Here is a 23,905-nt window from a genome sequence, read left to right on the forward strand (position 1 = left end):
CTGCTCAAAAAGGTGTTATAAAGAAGTTGGCTTTTCCCAAAGAGAAGTCTGACTTTTGCCCTCAACTTTGGAGAGGCAATCTATGTCATATCTGATAGGAATGCCTTTGTTTAAAGCAGGGACTGGCTATCCCAGATGGGTGAAACTTCTCACACCCAACAGTTTTAGAGTGGGGACTGGCTATGCCAAAAAGACCACCATGCAATTTAGGGTTGGGGTTGGCCATGCCACAGAGACTAATCATGTTTTACGGTGTGAGATTTGGGTCACATGACGTCTGCAACCTAGCATTTGATTTCAAACACAAGGGCAATCAATCAATCAATCATAACTATGTAATGGAGCCCCCAATAAAAATTCCGAACATTGAAGCTAGGGTGAGCTTCCCTGGTTGGCAATACTCTGTGCATATTGTCATACATCAATCCTACAAAGGTATATACTGATGATAAAGGATGCTTCACATTTGGAACCCATTCAGACTCCATCTTATGAAGTCTCTTCCTTTGGCTGTATGCTTTCCCGGTAATAAGCCATAACAGAGAGTATAATAGCTGTCAGTGAATTCTGTGGCTCTTCTAGTGAATTATCAAAACTGGACAGCATTGACCCCCAAAGAAGTGGATCTGTTTCCCCCCTGGTGTTTGAGGAGCCAACTTGGGGTCCAGCACACCCCCAGTATCATATGATGGTCCCCTCTGTATCTGTCCTTCCAACCCTCCTTGTATGAACAAAGACTGATCAATTTTCAGAGGAATGATTTTGCTCTCCCTGTGTTAGCCAGAATTATTGGGACGGTGTGATTTCTGAGCGATTTCCTAGAGTGTTGCTTCCTCCCACCAGGTTGGGAGGTAATAACCACTATCCCAGGAATTCTCAAGAAATTTTTATTACTTAAGCTGAAAAAAAAAAAACTGGGTGGCATTGGGCACCCTCCCAAACTTGCAGTTGGTGTCAGAAATAAGAGTAGTCTCAAGGAATGTGACTTTAAACCTTGTAGTTTGCTAACTCTTGAGTAAAATGACATTGTATCATTTAATTTCATATAAATGACAACTTCTGACTCAGAATTTGCCATTTGTGGTAAAATCTTCAAAAAAATTAAAAAGCAAATCACTGAATCCTTTTTCAGCATTACTATTCTACAAATTGTATGTCCTTATGGCAATGAAGTTACCTAACTTTAAAAATACCTCCAAGTACTTAATGCTTGTTTGGCTGAAGATAGATATGATACTCTAATTTTGTCTAAAGGCCTTACCCTGGGGCGCCTGGGTGGCTCGGTCGGTTAAGCGTCCGACTTCAGCTCAGCTCATGATCTCACGGTCCGTGGGTTCGAGCCCCGCATCGGGCTCTGTGCTGACAGCTCAGAGCCTGGAGCCTGTTTCAGATTCTGTGTCTCCCTCTCTCTGTGACCCTCCCCCGTTCATGTTCTGTCTCTGTCTCAAAAATAAATAAACGTTAACAAAAAATTAAAAAAAAAAATAAAGGCCTTACCCACAAAATCTACCAAATATTTAAGATTTTTGCATATTGAAAAGGGTTACACTATCATTGAGGTTTTATTTTTCTATAACATCATGATGAATTAGTACAAATTGCAATATCCAAGCCAGAGTCCTGTGACACCTGACAGATTTCTTTTTAATTCAAAACCACATCCCATCTGCCTCCTTTTTGTGTTTGGAAAGCATTTGATCCCACAAAGACTAATCCTGGGAGTCTATATCATATCCTGAACATCCAGAGAGGCCATAGGATAAAAACTAGGTGGTTGAGCATGCTCTTTTATTTATAAAATAAAGATTTTTAAAGCTTGATTAAATTACCATCAGTGCTCTATCCTTTCTCTGGAACAGTGGTATTCAACTGAGTGTGATTTTACCCCCCAGGAACATTTGGCCATGTCTAGTGACATGCGTTGGTTGTAACAGTTAGGAGGTTGCTACTATTGGCATCTGTTGGGTAGAGGTCAGAGATGCTGATAAACATCCTGCAATGCACAGGGAAGCTTCCAATGACACACAATTGTCCAATCTCAAATGCCAATAATGCTGATGTTGAGAAATCCTGTCCTAGAGAAGTTACAATTTAAGTCAAACTGATTTTTTTTTGTTCCTGAGATCAGTACAGAATTTCATCTTGGTTCTTTCTAAAGATATCATTATTCTTCCCATATTTAATGGGGCAACCATACCTACAGGTCCAAATCAAACACTCTCCCTTATGTGAAGTAAAATCTGAGGTATTTAAGTTTCACAGGGGCTACATATGGGTATACATTGAAGAAACTGAAAATATCAATTTCTCAAGCTCCTCTTTCAGAAATTCTTAATATGTATGGTTGAGACCTATGAGTCTCTCTCTATGTGTGACCACTCTCCAGATGATTCTAATTAGAAACCCCATTTGAGAACTTCTAACCCAGAGAGCCATGTGGAGGGTTTGTTAAAAATTCAGATTATCAGGCCTACCTGAGAGCCACTGAATCTGAATTTTCAGGGCTAAGACCTGAGAAGTTGTATTTTTAATAAGTCCCCTGATGACTTTTACCATCAGGCACATTTAGGAAACTTTGGCTGAGGGGGTATCTAACTAAAAACTTAGAGTTTGTGATCATCATTTAAAGAGAAAGCAGCATCCTTTCATGAGAATGACATAACTAAAAGAAAAAAAAATGTTAAAAGCTACATTCAGTCTATCATGCTCCAGAGGAGCAGGGATTATTATGTTTTTGGTTACAAGAGAGTTGAAGTCTGACAGAACACCTTGGGAGGAAATGCTTGACCTCTCCTCTGTGAAGCCATTGTCCCTAGAACTGTTGAAGATGTACTTTGTAGAAAGAAATATCATTAGTAACTTTCCCTTTCCATGGATATTGTAGAGGAAATTTTCTCAGCTATTTCTTTTGATACCATGTCCAGAATTTTGAACATTGACATAATGGTCAACAGAGACAGTGAAGAATGGCAAACCAGGACCCATGACATGCTCCATCCTCTGCCACAGTTGGAGGTCTCCAAAATTAGAATTCCCAAGTTACCTCCTTATACATGAGTATAAGAACTCAGCTTTGAAGTGCACTTATGCTAGTATTTCTGACTAAAGCACTTGAGACACAGATTAGCACTGATGAGTATCTAGATAGCTCACTTGTATCAGGCTTCCCATCATCTGATTAAGATCCCATAAGTGAGTCATATCTTAAGCAATGGGCAGGCCAAGTGTTGGGCAGCCACAGAAAACAAACTAATTATCAATAAGCCAACTGTTCTATAAAGCTATAAGAAAAGGCTGCATAAGGGTTGGTACTTAATTCGAAAACAACCACTGCTGGTCTCCAGTATGTGGTCAATCGCAGACTCATGCAATCTCAGTTTAGAAAGGATCTGAACTATCATCTAGCTCAAGTATTCTAGAGGCTCAAATATTCACTACATCAATCAGCTCAGCGATCCAAAATCTGGCTGTGTGATAAATTATCCTGTGGAGTTTAAAACAATACACATCCTTGGGCCTCTCCGCAGCCTTGTTGCATTAAAATCTCTAGGGGATGATCAAATCTCTACGTTAAGGGTGTACATACTTTGGACAGATTTTTAAATGCCTCATTAAATTGCCATAAAATGATTCCCCATGACTTCCAATCGTTGATTCTAGTTCAATTATCTTAGGCCTGTTCTGGAAGTCCTCTTCTTCCTTAGCTAAATGTCTGTAATATTTCCACTGTCCAATATTTGACATAATATTGAGCCAAGTCCCTAACATCTGTTTGGTTGACCATAAATGTTTTCTGGTTAATATATCACAGCCCAGAAGAAATGTATCTTCTAGTGAAGAGTGGAACATGGCAGGCACCTCTCTCACATTCTAGGTACGATTTCTATTAGTGCGACCTAGCTGTTCCCATTTATGCTTCACATTCTTACCATAGCTACGTCTCGGTCCCTCTTTGCAATCACTTCCTGGTTAACTTCCTCTTCCATTCCCCCACACATACTAGTCAAAATTTTAACATTGTATTATATCTCACCTTTCAATCCCCTTACTCTTAGCTCATATCATGCTCATAATCCATGGAGAAAATACATTGTGTCTCCAATCCACCAAATAAACATCCTAAACAACACATACTATGAAATTAATCAAATCAAAACCACACATATCAAAGACCTTACATATTTCAACTTTTAATAATAATATCAAGCACATAAGCAATCTAGAGGCACAAAGAGAGAGAAGTCTTGGATACCCTGTATGGCTCCCTAGGCCCTTCCTTTCCATATTGTACAGGAGCCATGTGACCCAGAATAGATGAGGTCTCCTAGTGAGGTTTGTGGATTACCTTATATAATCAGGAGGGTTCAATTATGAAACATCTTTATTTTATACCCCAGATAATTATTGAACTTCTGTGACATTTTACATGAACTATGTCTCATAAATCCATGAATCCCAGATCCATTCCCATAAGCAATTATAAGCCAGGGACAGCTTATAAAGAACATTCCATAGATAAGGATTCTCCTCCTAATAAATATCACCCAAAGGACGAGTTACCATGTTTACTAAGAAGGAGAACAGGTCACCTGCCTTCTTTTCTTTCCCTCAGAAACATTACCCTAGTAATCAGGGCAGAAATGAATCACAGGCCTGATGCTTTAACTCTTTTCTCCCTAACATCTATGCTTACTCCTTACTTATTTCTGTCCTAGAGAAAGAAGTCCTGCTTTGCATTAATCAAGTTCTCTGCATGTTTTTCTCTCAGCCATTCTTTTTCATATGTCTGTTGTAGCTTTATTGTTATTAATATGCCTTTTTTCTCTTTTACATGATATCTAATAGAGCCTTAACATATTCTTATCTACCAGCATCTTCTCCTTACCATATAAAACTACTCATTCACTTCCATTTAAAAACTATTCCTTAATAATTTATTATCCCAGAGATATCAAATATCCTCTCCTCCTTTACTACAAGGAAAATTCTTGATGTTTCCTTAGACCTAAGTGTGACTTACCAGTCACATGAAGCATTTGGGTGTTCCCTGAGCTATAGAAGACATTTTTGTTGCCTACTGAATATCTCCATCTGGGTGTACCAAAAGCACCTAAAAGTCAGATTATCCAAACCTAAAATTGTCATCTCTAATTTCTCTTCCCCAGCATATGTTTCTGTGTCTATTTTCCCCTTTTTAGTGAATGGAATACATATATCCTTACATGTCCAAACTGTGAAATCATGTGAAATGTTCCTTTATCCACTGAGATTGGCATCCAGTCAGTGAGTACCATTATTTGTGTGTCTCCATAATAAATCTCAAATCCATTTCCCTTTCACCCCAATAAAAGTGCATTAATTCAAGACCTTATCAGGTGGTTTCAATAACTCAACACCTAAATCAAATCATATCCAGCCTGCTGTTCTTCATATTTTCTCATCATCAAAAGAAAAAGAAATCTCATCAAATCCTAAAATCAGGATATACTAAGTCTAACATGTTTTTCTAATCTGCTAATTCAGAAACCTCATCAGTAAAGTAAATGAGCCAGTAATATGGTAATATGATTTATTCTGTGACATTACTTGATTGTGACATACTACATGATTTCTTTTGGTTTTGTTGTTTTGTTTTTGTTTTTGTTTGCTTTTGTCTCTATGCCAGTTCTCACCATAGCCATAAAGTCTTTCTAATCATCAATTCCCATGGCGACAGTTAAAACAAGCTTTAAGGGGAAAATATCAAAATTGGTTTGAAATTCCAAATACATAATTTGGGTTGGCCCAACTATGCATGCAAATTGCAAATATCTCTCTAGCAAAGCCAAAAGTGACAATTTCTCATCACTGAAATTATGTTGTTTAATTCTGGAGTCTAGTTTTCAAAATTTTCTTAACAGTTCCTGAGCTTGGGAACTTGGGAGCTTGGTCAAACCCAGTTTATGTTCTTTTACTGAAATAGTAAAATATGTTCATTAAGGGAAATGTGGTAAATAGAAAAGTAAAAAAAGACACTCATGATCTCAAACTCAAACATAACCATTATATGAGTCAAGATTCTCCAGAGAAACAGAATCAATAAGAGATATTTATATAATACTCCTTACTTAGTTATTTATTTATATAATACTTTTTGTCATGAATGTATATAAATACATATGTAATGTATGTATATGTATATAATTTTAAGGAATTGCCTTCCACAACTATAGGAACTGCCAAATCCAAAATCCATACGGTAGGCTGGCAGTCTGGAAACTCAGACAAGCATTGATGTTTCAGTCTCAAGACAAAATTTTCTCACCAGGAAACCTCTATTTTTGCTCATAAGCCCTTCAACTGATTGGATGAGGCTCACCTACGTCATCCAGGGTAATCTTGACTTAACGTCACCTTGTAGCTATTATCCACATCTTAAAAATATCAACACAGCAACAAATACTTAAATCTAAATACTTAGTTAAATAACCCAGTTATTTATAAGTTGGTACTATTGCCTAACCAAATTAACAATAATATTGGCTATCACAGCCATAAAACAATTCCTTGTCTTTTTTTTTTCTAGGCATAAGTAGGAATGCACATGTGAGTCCTGTGATAAAAACTAATAAAAAGAAAAGCATCTCAAAAGAAATTTCTTGTGTCAAATTAAAGAGTCGTGCCAATAGCCAAGAGTTTATATTAATGTTTTTTAATTTCACTTTTATGCTATTATAAAAGGAGACTCCAACACCTTCACATTCTCAGAGATGTATTTTGTTTGCCAGTTCGGTTATGTGTAGTTGGCTTCATAATAACTCTTGGGATGATCTGGGAATTGTATCTGGTTGATGGTCTTAGAAGTATCTCTTATGACCTGAAGAGTAACTTCAAATTCTCTTTTCAAGACTCATTCTTGGAGTTCTGCTGAAGGAGATAAAAATTTCTACCCAACCTCCTTCTCCCATGTAGCTACATGACACTCTAAGACAATGGAGCATATTTTGATTTATAATACCAAAATATGCTCAAAGCAAAGGATTTTGCCCACTTCTCCATCTTATCCCTGTTTCCTGTCTTTTCTTCTAGAACTGCACTTCTCAGGATGCAATGTGACAACATAAGTGTTCCTGTCTTTCATAGCTAGCTAGTCATGTTCTCAAAATTGGTTTTGTCTCAGGTGCAAATAAAACTATACTGATGGAGATGAAAAACATTCTGGCTATTTCAAAATTGGTGTACCTTTACAGTGGAAAGATATCTATCAGTCATACAAGTGTATATTTTGAGTAAGCCATCTGAGAAATCTGACTGGGGAGATAGATATAAACCATCAGATGATATAGATGGGATGTGAGCCACAAGATTAAATGAGCTCACTAAGGAAGTGAATGTAGGAGAGGAAAGAAAGAGAAAAGAAGAGACAGAAACAGAACTCTGGGTTTCTTCAGCATTAGGAGGCTGGGAGATGGGGAGAAATCAGCAAAGAGTAATTAGTCAATAAAATAGGAGGAAAGCATCCCAGAAGCAAAGAACGATGATAATTCAAGGAAGGAAGAATATCTAATGCAAATGATCAACGGTGTTAAATTGTGTTACTGGACCAAATGAGGATGAGTGTTACCTATTGGATTTGTCAGTGACTACTTCCCTTTGCCAGAGCAGTTTCAGTGGAGCTATAGGAGTGAAAGCCTGTTTAGAACAGATTTGAGAGGCGACACCGGGGTGGCTCAGTCGTTTAGCATCTGACTCTTAATTTTGGCTCAGGTCATGACTCCAGGGTCCTGGGATTGAGCGCTGTGTCCAGCCTGTATGGAGCCCCACATCAAGCCCCACATTGAGCCTCACATCTGTGGGGAGCCTCCTTGGGAATTCTTTCTCTCTCTCCCTCTGCTCCCTCCCCTGTTTGCATGCTGCCTCACTCTCTCTCAAATAAAAATTAAAAAAATAAAAATAAAAAAAAGAACAGATTTGAGAGAATGGGACAGAGACTAATTGAGTATAGAACTTGCTGTCAATGAAAGCCAAGAAATGGAGCAGTAGCTTAAAGAGAAAGTATGAAGAGGAGGTCTGTTTATTTGCTTATTTAAGATAGGTAAAAATAAAAAGCATGTTTGAAAGCTAATGAGAATGAGTAGAAACTTTGATGAAACTTGATGAAACACTGATGATGCAGGAGGAAAGGGAGAGATTTACTAAATTGTATCATTGAGTAGGCAGGAAGGAATACAATCATGGGCCTGAGATGCTCCATCCTCCAGAAAGAGACACAGGGTGACAGGGGCACCAGCAAGGACGATTCTGCCTATCAGGGAAGCTTCTTATTCTTGGTGAGAATGAAACTCCCTTCCTCCACCCTAAAGGCACCTGGCAGCCCATCCAGGGAAAGCTCCTCTTTCCTCCCTCAGGTGGCTTCATCACAAATCAGTAGAAATTCCAAAGAAAAGAGCAGACCAAAATAGCACCACAAAGTCTTTGAAAATTAAATTTTCATTGGAACCATAGCCCATAAAAGCAGTCCAGGACCTGTATGCTAAACCAAAGCAAAGTAACTGCCAGCTAAAATAAAAACTTTAAATATGACCCGAACTCTCTAGGGAACAAATGACTAAAACACAATGGACAAATAAGAGGCAGTTGTAGCATAACAATCATTGCCAGGTATGGTAAGAACTTAAATAGAAAAAGAAATGTCACAAGAAAGGAAGTATGCAAGTAATACAAGTAATGATGATGAGAGAAGGAACAAGCATTTTTGCTGATTGTGTACTAGGTACCATTCAAAGAACTTAATATGGATAAACTATTTTCTTACAACAATTCTATTGGTTAGGTGTTATGCTTATCATTCTTATTTTTCAGATGAGTAAATGAGGCACAGAGAAGTTAACTAACCCAAAATAGCTAATCAGCTCATAAGTTAGGGAGTTGGGATTTGCTAACTGGCAGTCATGATTTTAACCTTCATTTTATACCACTACCCCATACTTAATAAGGGTGATATAAAGTAGGTTATAGTAGATGTAAAGGGTCATGGCTATCATTTTAAGGAATTTAAGGAATATAATATGTTTTCTGTAAGCAAATGACTGCATGAGCAGATGTATATTATAAAATAAACACCTCTGGCAATAAAGGAAAGATTATTTAGAAGAAGAAAAGACTAAAATAGGGAAAGCACATAATAGCCACAGTAAACCAAGCAAAGAATATTAAGGATCTAAACTTGACAAGTGACAAAGTTACTGATGAGAGGATATTACCAGGGATAAAAGGAGTCTTTATCAAGAAGACAATTATGCAGTTAATACCAAAGCTTCAAGATACATGAAGCAAAAACTGATAGAACTTCAGGGAGAAATCGACAAATCCGCAAGTATAGTCAGGGATTTCAGCATACCTCTCTTAATAATCTAGAGAACAAGTGGATAGAAATCAGTAATAATATAGAAGTAAACAACACTATCAACCAATTGTTGATTCTAAAACTGACATTTATAGAACCCTCCAACCAAAAACAATAGAATATTTTAGAACATAGAGCACTTACCAAAATAGGTCATATGCTAGACTATGAAACAAACCTCAATAAATTGAAAAGGTCAAATCAAACTAAGTATATTTTATGACAAAAACATAATTAAATTAAAAACCAATAGCAAAAATAAATCTGGAAAATTCCCAAATATTTAGAAATCAAATAACACATTGGCGAGTAACTCATATATCAAATAATAAATCAAAAACAAAATTATAAAACATTTGAACTGAATGACAATGAAAGCACAGGTTATTGGAATTTATGGAATGCAGCTAAAACATTGCTGAGACAAATGTGCAACACTAAAAGACCACATTTGAAAAGAAATAAAAAGTAAATCAACGGCATCAGATTCCATCTGTTAAAAAACAAACTAGAAAAAGTACATAAAGAAGTAGAAGTAAGCAGAAAGATAGAAATAATAAAGATGAGAGAAGTCAATGAATTTTCTTTTGAAATAAATAGGGACATAAATGAAACTGAGGGTTGATTATTTGAAAGATCAGTAAAACTGAATGAACCTCAAGCCAGACTGATTTGAAAAAGGAGAGATAAAGAAAGAGACTGAGAGAGAAAACAGTTACCAATATTTATTGATATAAGGTACCAATAATTATACCTTAATTACAAACAGAATATCAATAAAGATACTATGGACATAAAAAAGGTTTTTAAAAAATTGTTATAACGCATACCAAGCACAGCACAATACAATCAGGCAGGAACTCCCCAACCCCAAGTTCTTCAGGAGTAAAGAGTTTGAACCACATATCTAGTTCCCCACCTTTTAAGACTGCTACCAAAGGATTGGGTCCCTAAATTATCTACTTCTGAAAGCCAACAAGATTTGCACTCATTAGTCACAGAGGACCATAACAAACAAAAAATGGGTGTTAGTCATATAATCATCTCAATAGATGCAGAAAAAGCATTTGACAAAATGAACATTCTTTCATGATAAAAACTATAAGCCAATTGGATATGGAAGGAACTTAACTTACCATAATAAAGGCCACACGTGACAAGCCCACAGCTTACATCATACTCAAAGGTAAAAAGCTGAAAGCTTTCCCTCTAAGATCAGGAGCAAGACAGGATTCCCATTCTTGCCACTTTTATTCAACATAGCACTGGAAGTCCTAGCCAGAGTAATTAGGTATGAAAAAGATATGAAAGTCATCCAAATTAGAATGGAAGAAGTAAAATTGTCTCTATTTACAGTGATGTATTTTAAATAGAAAACCCTACAGATTTCTGTTCTACTGGGTTTTTTTTTGTTGTTGTTTTGTTTGAAGTCATACCATGCACTTTTTCTGACCACAACACTATGAAACTAGAAGTTAACTACAATAAAAAAAAATTGGCAAAAGCTAGAACTAATAAATGAATTCAGTAAAGTCCCAGGATACAAAATCAACATATATAAATCTATTGCATTTCCACATACCAATAATGAAACAGCAGAAAGAGAAATTAAATTACTACCCAAAGCAATTTACACATTTAATGCAATCTCTATCAAAATAACAATAGCATTTTTCACAGAGCTAGAACAAACAATCCTAAAATTTGTATAGAACCACAAAAGATCCCAAATGGCCAAAGCAATCTTGAAAAAGAAAAGCAGAGCTGGAGGCATCACAATTCCGAACATCAAGTTATATTACAAAACTGCAGTAATCAAAACAGTATGGTATTTAGCATAAAAAAAAAGACACAGATCAATAGAACAGAATAGAAAACCCAGAAAAAAGCCCACAATTATATGGCCAATTCATCTTTGACAACACAGGAAAAAAATATCCAATGGGAAAAAGACTGTCTCTTCAGCAAATAGCGTTGGGAAAACTGGACAGCAAAATGCAAAAGAATGAAACTGGACAACTTTCTTTCACCATACACAAAAATAAATTCAAAATGGATTAAAGACCTGAGACAGGAAACCGTAAAAATCCTTGAAGAAAGCACAGGCAGTAATTTCTCTGACATTGGCCATAGCAACATTTTTCTAGATATGTCTCCTGAGGCAAGGGAAACAAAAGCAAAAATAAATTAATGGAACTGAATAAAATAAAAAACTTCTGCACAGTGAAGGAAACAATTAACAAAACCAAAAGGCAACCCTAAAAAAAGGAGAAGATATTTGCAAATGACATATTTAATAAAGGGTTAGTATCCAACAATATATAAAAAACTTACAAAACTCAGCACCCAAAGGAAAGAATAATCCAATTTTTAAAAATGGGCAGAGGGGCACCTGGGTGGCTCAGTCGGTTAAGTGTCCGACTTCAGCTCAAGTCATGATCTCGCAGTTCATGAGTTTGAGACCCGTGTTGGACTCTGGGCTGACAGCTCAGAGCCTGGAGCCTGTTTTGGATTCTGTGTGTCCCTCTTTCTCTGACCCTCCCCCGCTGTACTCTCTCTCTCTCTCTCTCTCTCTCTCTCTCTCAAAAATAAATAAACATTAAAAAAAATTTTTTTTAATGGGCAGAAAACATGAACAGATATTTCTCCAAATAAGACATTACAGATGGCCAACAGACACATGAAAAGATGCTCAACATCACTTATCAAGGAACTGTAAATCAAAACTACAAGATATCACCTCACAACTGTCAGAATGCCTAAAATCAACAACACAAAAAAACAAGTATTGGAGGGGCGCCTGGGTGGCTCAGTCGGTTAAGCATCCTACTTCAGCTCAGGTCATGATCTCAGGGTCTGTGAGTTCGAGCCCCCCGTCAGGCTCTGCACTGACAGCTCAGAGCCTGGAGCCTGTTTCAGATTCTGTGTCTCCCTCTCTCTCTGACCCTCCCCTGTTCATGCTCTGTCTCTCTCTGACTCAAAAATAAATAAACGTTAAAAAAAAAACAAGTATTGGAGAGGATGTGCAGGAAGGGGAACCCTCTTGCACTGTTGGTAGGAATGCAAACTGGTGCAGCCACTGTGGAACACAGTATGGAGGCTCCTCAAAAAGTTAAAAATAGAACTATCCCGTGATCCAGCAACTGCACTACTATTTATCCAAAGAATATAAAAATACTAACTTGATTGTTATAGCATTATTTACAATAACCAAATTATGGAAACAGCCCAAGTGTCCATAAATTGATGAATGGATAAAGAAGATGTATACACACACACACACACACACACACACAAATACACACACTATGGAATATTATTCAGTCATAAAAAAGAATGAAATCTTGCCACTTGCAATGACATGGATGGAGCCAGACAGTATTATACTAAGTGAAATAAGTCCACCAGAAAAAGACAAATATCATATGATTTCACTCATATATGGAATTTAAGAAACAAAACAAATGAGCAAAGGGGAAAAAAGAGACAGAGAGACAAACCAAGAAACTGACTCTTAACTATAGAGAACAAACTGATGGTTACCAGCAGGAAGGGGAGTGAAGGGATGGATTAAACAGGTGATGGGGATTAAGGAGTGCACTTGTCATGATGAGCGCCTGGTCATATATGGATGTGTTGAATCACTATATTGTACACCTGAAACTGATATTACATTATATGTTAACTAATAAATTTAAATAAAAACCTTAAAAACCTTCAAATTTAGAAAAGAGTTTCACTGGATTTTAAGCATCTCAGAAAACAAAATAAAAAGGACTTGGAAATAACAAAATAAGCAACCCTCATTCAAGTATTCTAGAATGTTTCTCAACCTCATATCTAGCACATACTTAAAAAGATTTCACTTACAAAAACTTATAAAATTATTTTTAAAAAACACTTAAAAAGATCACATGCTCTTGTCACACACTGTACAGACGTAATGAAGAATGTGAGAAATATCCAACAATTATAGGGCATCAAATTTTATCAAAGTCTGGAATCATCAATCTAGAGTTTTTGCTAAACAGAAAAATATACTAACCAAATTAAACTTTTTGAGAGAATCATCTCATTATTTCAGCATGTAGCAACTGAATTATAGCTAAAGAAAATATTTTCCCAAAAGTTGTCATAACCATAAAAACCGTGATGTCCTTTATTAACAGATATCTTATAATAACCTATAATTGCTCTTTAAAAATGTGAATAGATTAAACAGTATTCCTCCCTTATCCACAGAGGATACCTTCAAAGAGCTCCAGCGAATGCCTGAAATCATGGGTAGTACCAAGTGCTATGTATACTGCATTTTCCTATGCATACATACCTATGATAAAGCTTAACTTATAAATAAGTCACAGTAAGAGATTAACAACAAAAACAAATAATAAAATTGAATAATTATAACAATATCCTATAATAAAATTTATGTGCGTGTGATCTCTCCCTCCCAAATATCTTGTTGTACTGTATTCAACTCTTCTCCTTGTGATGTTGTGAGGTGATAAAATGCCTACATGATGAGATGTAGTCAACCTGACAGGTCAGGTGAAGGCATTGTGACACAGCATTAGGCTACTATTGACCTTCAAGGGAGGGTACATCAGAAAGAAGATATTCTTCTGGACCACAGTTGGCCATGGGTAAGTGAAACTATGGAAAGCAAAACTGAAGGGGTGCCTGGATGGCTCAGTCAGTTAAGCACCTGACTTCAGCTCAGGTCATGATCCCACATCTCATGGGTTCAAGCTCTACTTCAGGCTCATGCTGACAGCTTGGAGCCTAGAGACTGTTAGGCTCTCTGTGTCTCCTCTCTCTCTGCACCTCCCCTGCTCACACTCTGTATCTCTCTCTCTTAGAAATAAATAAACATTTAAAAAAATTTTAATGTGGATAAGGGGAGAGTACTGTACTACAACTAGTAATTCAATACTCTTCACAACAAGTTCAAAGTACAAAAAACAAGCCAAGCTTCTAAAGGACTCACCACATTCTAAGTTGAAATGAAATTAAAAGTAGAAATATATCCTTGAGGCTAAGTATATTTTTCTTTATGTTTACATGCCTTTTAAAATACTTTATCCAGGTTATCTTCATTAAAATTAAGGCTTTTATAAAGGATTTAAGTTCCCCGATCCAGATATGGGACTGTAAAATATGCAAGATAGGGATGAAAACAGGAAAGGAACACTTGTCTCAGAAGGAATCAAATAGAAAGAGAATTAGAGATATGGGGTATTATAATGAAGAGAAAAAAACACATACCTTTAGCTGTGTGACAAACTCAAGGAATTTAAAGTAGATGAGAGAACTACAGCAAAGAAAATGCCTTTTCCACTACAAGCTACATATAGTGAAAATAAAATATAGCTGTATACTTTACCCTTTTCAATAAGGTTTATTATAGAAATGATATTTTAAGTAATTATTTCAATCATCAACTTCATTTCTAAATGGGTATTTCATATATGCTATGTTTGAATGAAAATAACATAGTAATTTTAAACCACTAGTTTTTATTGTTCATTTTCCAGCCAGCAGTCCACATCTTGGGATTCCCTTTTAGGTATTTACTTCCAGATACCTATACTTTTCTTAAGTGTGCATGTCCAGAAGCCTGTAGCTTCTGATTGCTAGCTTAGTTAAGAGCTAATTAGAGCTGAGGAAGAGGCCTCTATTCTAGTTGTACATGGATGACACCCTCTATTTCAAAGGTAGGAACCTGTTCTTTCTTGATGTTAGACAAATCTTCAGGGACAGGATCCAGTTCCAAAGGCTCTTCGAGTTTTTGCTGATCTTCCAAAACCTTTGATTCTAATTTTATCCCTGGGACATCAGTCTGGAGATTTTGATATTCAGTAGACACATGGTCTACCAGAGCCTCATATGCAGCAGTTTGTTCAGATGGTGGAATAAGGTCATTTTCTATAGAGATTGGTGTAATAAAGTCCTCCTTGGCTTCTGGAAACTGTTTGTCAACAGAGACCATTTCTAAAGTAGTGTCTTCAGTTGATGGAGACCGAAGTTCAGCAGAGGCCTCCTCAGCTGATGGAGACCAAATTTCATATGAGGTATTTTCTTCAGGGGCCTCCTCAGCTGGTAGAGACTGAACTTCAGCTGGGGCCTCAGTTGGTGGAGCCAGAACTTCATATGGGGCCTCCTCTGCAGGGGCCTCCTCAGCTGGTGGAGACTGAACTTCAGCTGGGGCCTCAGTTGGTAGAGCCAGAACTTCATATGGGGCCTCCTCTGCAGGGGCCTCCTCAGCTGGTGGAGACTGAACTTCAGCTGGGGCCTCCTCTGCAAGGGACTCCTCAGCTGGTGGAGACTGAACTTCAGCTGGAGCCTCCCCTGCAGGGGTCTCCTCAGCTGGTGGAAACTGAACCTCAGCTCGGGCCTCTTCTACAGAGGCCTCCTCAGCTGGTGGAGAAGAAACTTCAACTTTGGCCTCAGCTGGTGGAGACTGAAGTTCAGCTGGGGCCTCCTCTTCAGGGCCCTCCTCAGCTGGTAGAGACTGAACTTCAGCTGAGGCCTCCTCTGTAGGGGTCTCCTCAGCTGGTAGAGACTGATCTTCAGCTGGGGCCTCCTCTGCAGGGGCCTCCTCAGCTGGTGGAGACTGAACTGCAGCTGGGGCCTCCTCTGCAGGGGCCTCCTCAGCTGGTAGAGACTGAACTTCAGCTGGGGCCTCTTCTGCAGGGGCCTCCTCAGCTGGTGGAGACTGAACTTCAGCTGGGGCCTCCTCTGAAGGGGACTCCTCAGCTGGTGGAGACTGATCTTCATCTGGGGCCTCCTCTGCAGGGGCCTGTTCAGCTGGTGGAGACTGAACTTCAGCTGGGGCCTCTTCTGCAGGGACCTCCTCAGCTAGTGGAGAATGAACTTCAGCTGGGGCCTCTTCTGCAGGGGCCTGTTCAGCTGGTGGAGACTGATCTTCAGCTGGGGCCTCCTCTGCAGGGGCCTCCTCAGCTTGTAGAGACTGAACTTCCGCTGGGGCCTCCTCTGTAGGGGTCTCCTCAGCTGGTGGAGACTGAACTTCAGCTGGGGCCTCCTCTGCAGGGGCCTCTTCAGCTGGTGGAGACTGAACTTTAGGTGGGGTCTCTTCTGCAGGGACCTCCTCAGCTAGTGGAGAATGAACTTCAGCTGGGGCCTCCTCTGCAGGGGCCTCTTCAGCTGGTGGAGACTGAACTTCAGCTGGGGCCTCTTCTGCAGGGACCTCCTCAGCTAGCGGAGAATGAACTTCAGCTGGGGCCACTTCTGCAGGGGCCTCTTCAGCTGGTGGAGACTGAACTTCAGCTGGGGCCTCTTCTGCAGGGACCTCCTCGGCTAGTGGAGAATGAACTTCAGCTGGGGCCTCCTCTGCAGGGGCCTCTTCAGCTGGTGGAGACTGAACTTCAGCTGGGGCCTCCTCTGCAGGGGCCTCTTCAGCTGGTGGAGACTGAACTTTAGGTGGGGTCTCTTCTGCAGGGACCTCCTCGGCTAGTGGAGAATGAACTTCAGCTGGGGCCTCCTCTGCAGGGGCCTGTTCAGCTGGTGGAGACTGAACTTCAGCTGGGGCCACCTCTGCAGGGGCCTCTTCAGCTGGTGGAGACTGAACTTTAGCTGGGGCCTCTTCTGCAGGGGCCTCCTCAGCTGGTGGAGACTGAACTTCAGCTGAGGCCTCTTCTGTAGGGGCCTCCACAGCTGATAGAGGCTCTTCTGAAAAAGCCTCTTCAGCAGAGATAGACTCCACTTTAGCAGGGGCCTCTTCTTCAGGAGTCTCCTCATCTGGGAAAGGCTGTACAGGAGCTTCTTCAACTTTTGGAGACTGAACCTCAGCAGGAGGCCCTTCTGAAAGAGCCTCTTCACCCAGGGTTGGCTGTACTTTGGCAGGGCCCTTTTCTGCTGGAGCCTCCTCAATTTGTGGAGGCTGAAGTTCAGTAGTGGACTTTCCTGCAATAATGTCCACAGCTGGTGTAGGTTGCACTTCAGCAGAGACCTCCTCTGCAATGGGAGGCTGGACCTCACCCAGAACGTACTGCTCATCTTCTAAAGGTACCAAACTACCTTTTTTGCTTTGCTGACTAAATGAAGATCTGCTAATACCTACCTGCCTAATTGCATCATCTCTACTTGTTGAGGGTTGCAATTCAGGATGTTCACTAATGAAAATCTTCCCTGAGGATTTACGTTTCTGCACAACTTCATTTGACTTTGAAAAAGAGCTATCTGGCCTACCAATTACCACTATTTCTGATTCACTAAAGTATGTCTGCTGTTCTCTGTCCACTGTTTCTTTTTGAGGAATGTTCATCATTGTCCAGTCTCCAGTACAACTGGTCTGCTGAGATCTGTCTATTTTGAATTGAATTGAGTGTCTGCTTGTCAGAATTTCTACTTCCTGAACACTTTCTGGAAATTCAGGGACTGCTTCTCCAAGAGCAGCTGGCATTTCTTCAGGTACCACTGTTTCACCAACTGGTTTGATTTCTTCTTTTTTCTCTTCTACAATAGTGTCTGTTTGCAGAGATTTATCAGTCATATCCTGTACATGCTTTCTCTTTGTCCAAGTTTGCTGAAGTTGAGAAGATAATCTGAAAGACTCACAGTTGACTTTACTTCCAGGAATGTTACCAATACTAAGGGTAGCTTTAGGGCCAGATGATTGTGATATAGGCAAATTTTTCTTTTTCTCTGTCACTTCGGTCTGCTGGGATTTATCTACCATTGGTTGACTGGGTCGTCTTCTCTTTCGAATTTCTTGCCTCCCTGCTGAGATAGGCTGATCAGGTTCATCACTTTCTTCCATTTCTAAGACTGGTGAATTTCAAATGTATTAATCTTCAAGTAATTAATCATCAGGAATCACAAATATACCAGATAGGTAAGTTTGCCTTTCTTCATTAAATGTTGTTATGTTTAGCTACCTTAGAAAAAAGTAACTCATAAATTGTTGCATTCTGTACTACACCCTTGTTGGATCCCACCTTACTCAGTAAGCATCTTACTTGTTTAGTCTCTCACATGACTGAATCTCACTTCTAGAAGTTTCCCTTAAGGGTCTATGACATCACAGCCAATTCTCTCTACAAGCTTCCATTGGTGGTATTCCAAGCACTTTTTAACTTGGTATAGACACTCATAGATAATGGTTGCAAGTGAGAGAGCTACTACTTGAAACATCAAGTTGAAAAAAGCATTTGTCTATCAGAGGAACGTCAAGCAAACTCCAGTAATGCTGCTTCTTAATAGTTGAAGGTGATGCTTTTGAACTTTCAATTCTATTCTTTTCATCCTACTATCAAAGACAGTTATAATACAGAACTCAGAATGCTGCAGCCTATTTTCAATTGTTGGAGAAAGCAACTTATACGTGTGTATATGCTTATATGACTTAAAGAAAATGAATATTGTATGAGAAACTTGAATTCTGAAGTCCATATTCATGTAAAGTCCTTTCCTATGTCTTTAGCACTCAGTAACTACAAGAGCCTACTATCTATCCAGCATCTATCTATCTATCTATCTATCTATCTATTTATGTAGCATATTTGCATTCTCAGACAACTTGAGATATTTTTATTTTCAACTACTTCAGAAAATAGCTCCACCCAAAGCTTGCCAACTAAAGAATGTTAACTCTAAAGATATGCCAAGTGAAATAAAATGCATTTTTTAAATATATAAGCTACTGAATAACCACGTAGGAATAAATTCCCTAGTGAAGAGGAAAACCTTAAAATGAAGCCTTGAAAAAGAGGAAACCCAGGTAAGCAAATTGTAAATGGTATTATAATAGATTTAGAATGTAAATAAAACCTTAACTTACACATCATGCAAAAATTTTATTAGCAAGATTAAGATTTATCAAAAGATGTGCAAAAGCACATTACTTTAGTCTACCAAAAGTTAAAGAGGAGAAAACAAACTTTAACGTTTATTTATTTTTGAGACAGAGAGAGACAGAGCATGAATAGGGGAGGGGCAGAGAGAAAGGGAGACACAAAATCTGAAACAGGCTCCAGGCTCTGAGCTATCAGCACAGAGCCTGACGCGGGGCTCTATCTCATGGACCGTGAGATCATGACGTAAGCCGAAGTCGGATGCTTAACCGACCAAGCCACCCAGGCACCCCAGCAAACTTTAAAAATGTAGTCAAAGGACAAAGAAATAAACATATCTAAACAATCATTATGACTTGATTATCTAAATGTTTTTAAATTTCTTTATCCCCCTAGGAAATACAAAAATGTCATCGAATAATTATCCTTGTTTGATATGCATTATTCATAATTATAGCTAGGCTATCTTAGCCAAATCAACACTTTTCAAATTCTTTGATCAGCTCCATAAACCAAACTCAGTCTCTTGGCAGGGATCAGTGAATATTTGTTTAGTGTAATTGGACAACTGTGATTTAAACCGTGTTGCTTGCCCTACATCTCAACTTGCTCTGTCTTACTTTTTGTCTATGCTGCTGTGCTATGTTCTATCTTTCTAAGAATTAATAAAGTGAAGTAAAACAATAGTCATTTTACAAAAGAACTGACCTAGGTTCTCATCAGACCTGCTATAGTTTGAAAATTAGGTTATCAACTGCTTTGTGGTCTGGTGATCTTCTCAATTCCATCTGTCATTTTGTAATCAAGTTTCTGACACTCTATGGAGTATCTTCAAAGTCCATTTTGGGTTGTTCTATAACAAGAAATACAAATGAAAACCACAATGAGATACCACGTCACACCTGTCAGAATGGCTAAAATTAACAACTGAGGAAACAATAGAAGTTGGTGAGGATGTGCAGAAAGGGGAATCCTCTTACACTGTTGGTGGAAATGCAAACTGGTGCAGCCACTCTGGAAAACAGTATAGAGTTTCCTCAAAAAGATAAAATAGAACTACCCTAGAACCCAGAAAATGCACTACTAGGTATTTATCCAAAGGATACAAAATACTAATTCAAAGGAACACATACACCCCCATGTATGTAACAGCACTATTAACAATAGCCAAATTCTGGAAAGAGCCCAAATATCCATTGGGTGATGAGTGGATAAAGAAGATATGATATATATACAATGGAATATTACTTAGCCATAGGAATGAAATTTTTCCATTTGCAACAATGTGTATGGAACTAGAGTGTATTATGCTAAGCAAAATGAGTCAGAGAAAGACAAATACCATAGGATTTCACTAGCATGTGGAATTTAAGAAACCAAACAGATGAACATAGGGGAAGGGAAGGATAAGTAAGATAAAAACAGAGAGGGAAGCAAACCATAAGACTTTCAACTATAGAGAACAAACTGAGGGTTGATGGAGGGGTGTGGGCAGGGGAGGGGCTAAATGGGTGATGACATTAAGGAGGACACTTCTTTTGATGAGCACTGTGTATTATGTGTAAGTGATGAATCAGTAAATTTTATTCCTGAAACCAATACTACCTATATGTAATTAATTGAATTTAAATAAAATCTTGGAAGAAAAAAAAAAAGAAATGTCAAAACTAACATTGTATTTAATTGGATTATGTAATTGCATGTATTGGATTAATTTTGCTGCCTCAATTTAAATAAGATTTTACCAAATTTTCCATAGACATAAACTGAATTTTCAATATCAGATAAATTCGAAATTTCCAACTATTTGATATTTATGTTTTCCCCTCTAAAAAATAATAAGGAATTTGATCAATCTTACATACCAACCTATCATAGTAAACTGCCTTTGTCACTAACTTATTTATAGAAACAAATTAGCATGCCAAAAAAATCTAAAATTTACTTCAGATTCAAATGGAATTATGAGGAATTTCATTAAACAGTTTCTCATTATATATATATTTTTTAAGTTTATTTATTTTGAGAGAGAGAACAAGTGGGGGAGGGGCAGAGAGAGAAGGAGAGAGGGAATCCCAAGCAGGCACACAGGGCTCAAACTCATGAACCATGAAGTTAAAAGTCTGACACTTAACCAACTGAGCCACCCAGGCAGCCCTCATTAGATTTCTTAAATCCACAAATGTTCCTTTTTCTATGCTGATCAACTTAATCAATTAATCATTATTCAAACTATCTTGTCAATTTACGGTTTGGCATTTTACCCTTTGTTCTAGAAATATAACATGATTCATTTCTCTCCCATTTACTTGGTTCACATCTGTTATGGATTGAATTGTATACCCTAAAAAAGCATGTTGAAGTCATTAGCTCTAATACTGTAAATGTGACCCCATTTGGAAATAGGGTCTTTGCAAATATAATCAGGTTAAGTTGTCCTTATAAAAACAGAAGTTTGTGGGTGGGGGAGACACAGAGGGAAGATGTCCATGTGGAGATGGAGACAGAGATTTGTGTTATGCTGCCACAAAGCAAAGAATACCTAGGGCTACCAGAAGTTAAAAGTAGTGAAGAATTCCCTCCTACAGGCTTCAGAGGGAGCATGGCTCTGCCAATGATTTGGGACTTCAAGCCTCTAGAACTGTGAGAGAATAAATTTCTGTTGCTTTAATCCAGTGTGTGGTACTTTCTTACAGCAGCTCTAGGAAACTAACACAACATTCTTTCAGAGCCCGTATTTCTGACTTCTGCTTTGAATGTTGTACTTCCAACTCTTTCTCAATCTCTAGGGCTAGTTTCTTTATTTCTCCTTCAGGTCTGGCATTTGGTTTCATACACTATTTGACTCATTTCCATAATCATAAAAGCAGAGGGATTTTCTGAAAAGCTTGTACCTGATGATTTGCACTTAATGTTACCAAAAACAAATTTGCCAAGTGGCACTTAACTTCATTTTTTATTATAATAACTTCAAAAGCTATGATTTAGAGGTGGCAGAGATGCTTCAAATCAATAAAACTAAATATCTAAACTATGACCTATATTGCTTTGTTCTGAGTAGATCAAATAAGATGAATTCTGAAAAATGCCCATTAGATATATAATAACTACAAGATTATTGGTAATTTTAGTTAAGAGCAATTTCAGTGGAAGGATGGGGATAGAAGCCATAAAATTCTAAAATCTCTGTGGATTAAAAATAAAATTAAAGTACAATGAAAATCTAGGGAAAATAGGTACAAAGTATCTCATAGACAAAGAGCTGTATTTAATATACTACAAGATTTTAGAAATCAGTACAAAGGTAACAATAAAAAACATAAAAAAAGGACATGAATAGAAAATTGATAGAAGTAAAATAAGTGACCAATTAACATATAAAAGAGATCAAAGTCTCTTCTAAAATTAAAATTAAAATACCACTGTAACATTAGCAAAGATTCATTTTAAAGATAATGCCCCCCAAAAGTGAGAGTAGTATTAAATAGATAGCTTCATACATTGCTGGCAGAAGTTTGAATTGATACAAACTTTATTCTGGATAATTTGAAGGTAGATATCAAATGTTTCTAAAATGTGTGTCATTTGCCAACAATTCCACTTCCAATTCTACTTAATTTTGGAAATAATTATTTCCTCAAGAAGTATTTATTGAGCATCTATCTATTCTAGGGACAGTTGCCAGGTGTTGAAGAAACAAGAATACCAAAAGACATTGTTTCTTGTCCTTGTGAATCTCACAATCCACTGGGAGAAACTGAATACACAAATTTAAAAGTTGTGGAAAATACTGTTAAGTGGTGAAGAGAAAAGGGTTTTATAGGAGAGAGCATCCAACTGAGAAAGTATCCAAGGGAGTAACAATAGGAAGAAAATTCTAGAAACTAAAAAAAAAAAAAAAAAAAAAAAAAAAAAAAAAAAAAAATTCCACTGTGGCAAGAGGAAAGGCTAAGTGAGCAAAGGAAATCATTCATTATAATGTGCTTGAAGAAGTAGATGAGGGACTGATGATGCACTGACACGCAGACTCTAAAAAGAATTGTTATTTTAGATATAGCAATTATAAATATTTATGTACCCAACATCAGGATACCTAAATATACAAAGAAAATATTAAGAGATCTGAAGGGACAAATAGACAGCAATACAATAAAAGTAGGGAACTTGATTACTCCACTTTCATTCATGGATAGTCCAAACAGAAAATTAATAAGAAACTTGAACTTGAACTACACTTTAGATCAGATGGATTTCACAGACAGATATAAAACATTCCCTCCAACAGCAGGAAAATATTCTTTTCTAGCACAGACAAAACATTCTCCAGAATAGATCACACGTTGTCTGACAAAACTAGTTTTTATAACATTTAAGAAAATTAAAATAATATCAAGCATCTTTGCCAACCAAAATGATATGAAACTAGAAATCAATTACAAGAAGATAACAAGAAAATTCATAAATATATGCGTGTTAATCAACATACTGCTGACCAACTTATAGGTCAAAGAGGAAATCAAAAGAAAAATAAAAAATATCTTGAGACAAATGAAATGGAAACACACTTTAGCAAAACTTAAGAGATGAAGCAAATGTGGTTCAAAGAGGGAAGCTTATAGTAATAAATGCCTACATTTTAAAAAAGGAAAAGTATCAAATAAATAACTTTACACCTCAAGGAACTAGAAAAAGAACAAACTAAATC

General features: G+C 37.7%; 1 protein-coding gene and 1 long non-coding RNA gene across 5 annotated transcripts in view; both read right to left on the reverse strand.

The window, feature by feature from the left end:
- LOC122222492 overlaps positions 1 to 23,905 on the reverse strand; it is a 76,447-nt gene that overhangs the window by 19,360 nt on the left and 33,182 nt on the right. The window contains exon 3 of the long non-coding RNA XR_006203785.1: positions 19,909 to 20,053. This is a non-coding gene — a long non-coding RNA (uncharacterized LOC122222492). The remainder of the gene's footprint in view (positions 1 to 19,908; positions 20,054 to 23,905) is intronic.
- FSCB (fibrous sheath CABYR binding protein) lies at positions 14,885 to 18,374 on the reverse strand. Of its 4 annotated transcripts, none has more exons than XM_042943049.1 (2): positions 16,596 to 18,374; positions 14,885 to 16,544 (listed from the first exon to the last, which is right to left on the reverse strand). In XM_042943049.1, exons 1-2 carry the CDS (start codon positions 18,165 to 18,167, stop codon positions 15,063 to 15,065), a joined length of 3,054 nt encoding a protein of 1,017 aa, XP_042798983.1. In that variant the 5' UTR covers positions 18,168 to 18,374; the 3' UTR covers positions 14,885 to 15,062. The 4 variants fall into 4 exon arrangements, with proteins under 4 accessions (XP_042798983.1, XP_042798982.1, XP_042798985.1 ...); XM_042943048.1 differs by having other exon boundaries at positions 14,885 to 15,596; positions 15,630 to 18,374; XM_042943051.1 differs by having other exon boundaries at positions 14,885 to 15,596; positions 16,224 to 18,373.

The sequence above is a fragment of the Panthera leo genome, chromosome B3 (assembly GCF_018350215.1).
Source record: "Panthera leo isolate Ple1 chromosome B3, P.leo_Ple1_pat1.1, whole genome shotgun sequence".
Taxonomy (NCBI): Eukaryota; Metazoa; Chordata; class Mammalia; order Carnivora; family Felidae; genus Panthera; species Panthera leo.

Bases quoted from the DNA above. Each gene is read 5' to 3' on its own strand.
- FSCB (XM_042943047.1), bottom strand. From the start codon at position 18,167: ATGGAAGAAAGTGATGAACCTGATCAGCCTATCTCAGCAGGGAGGCAA.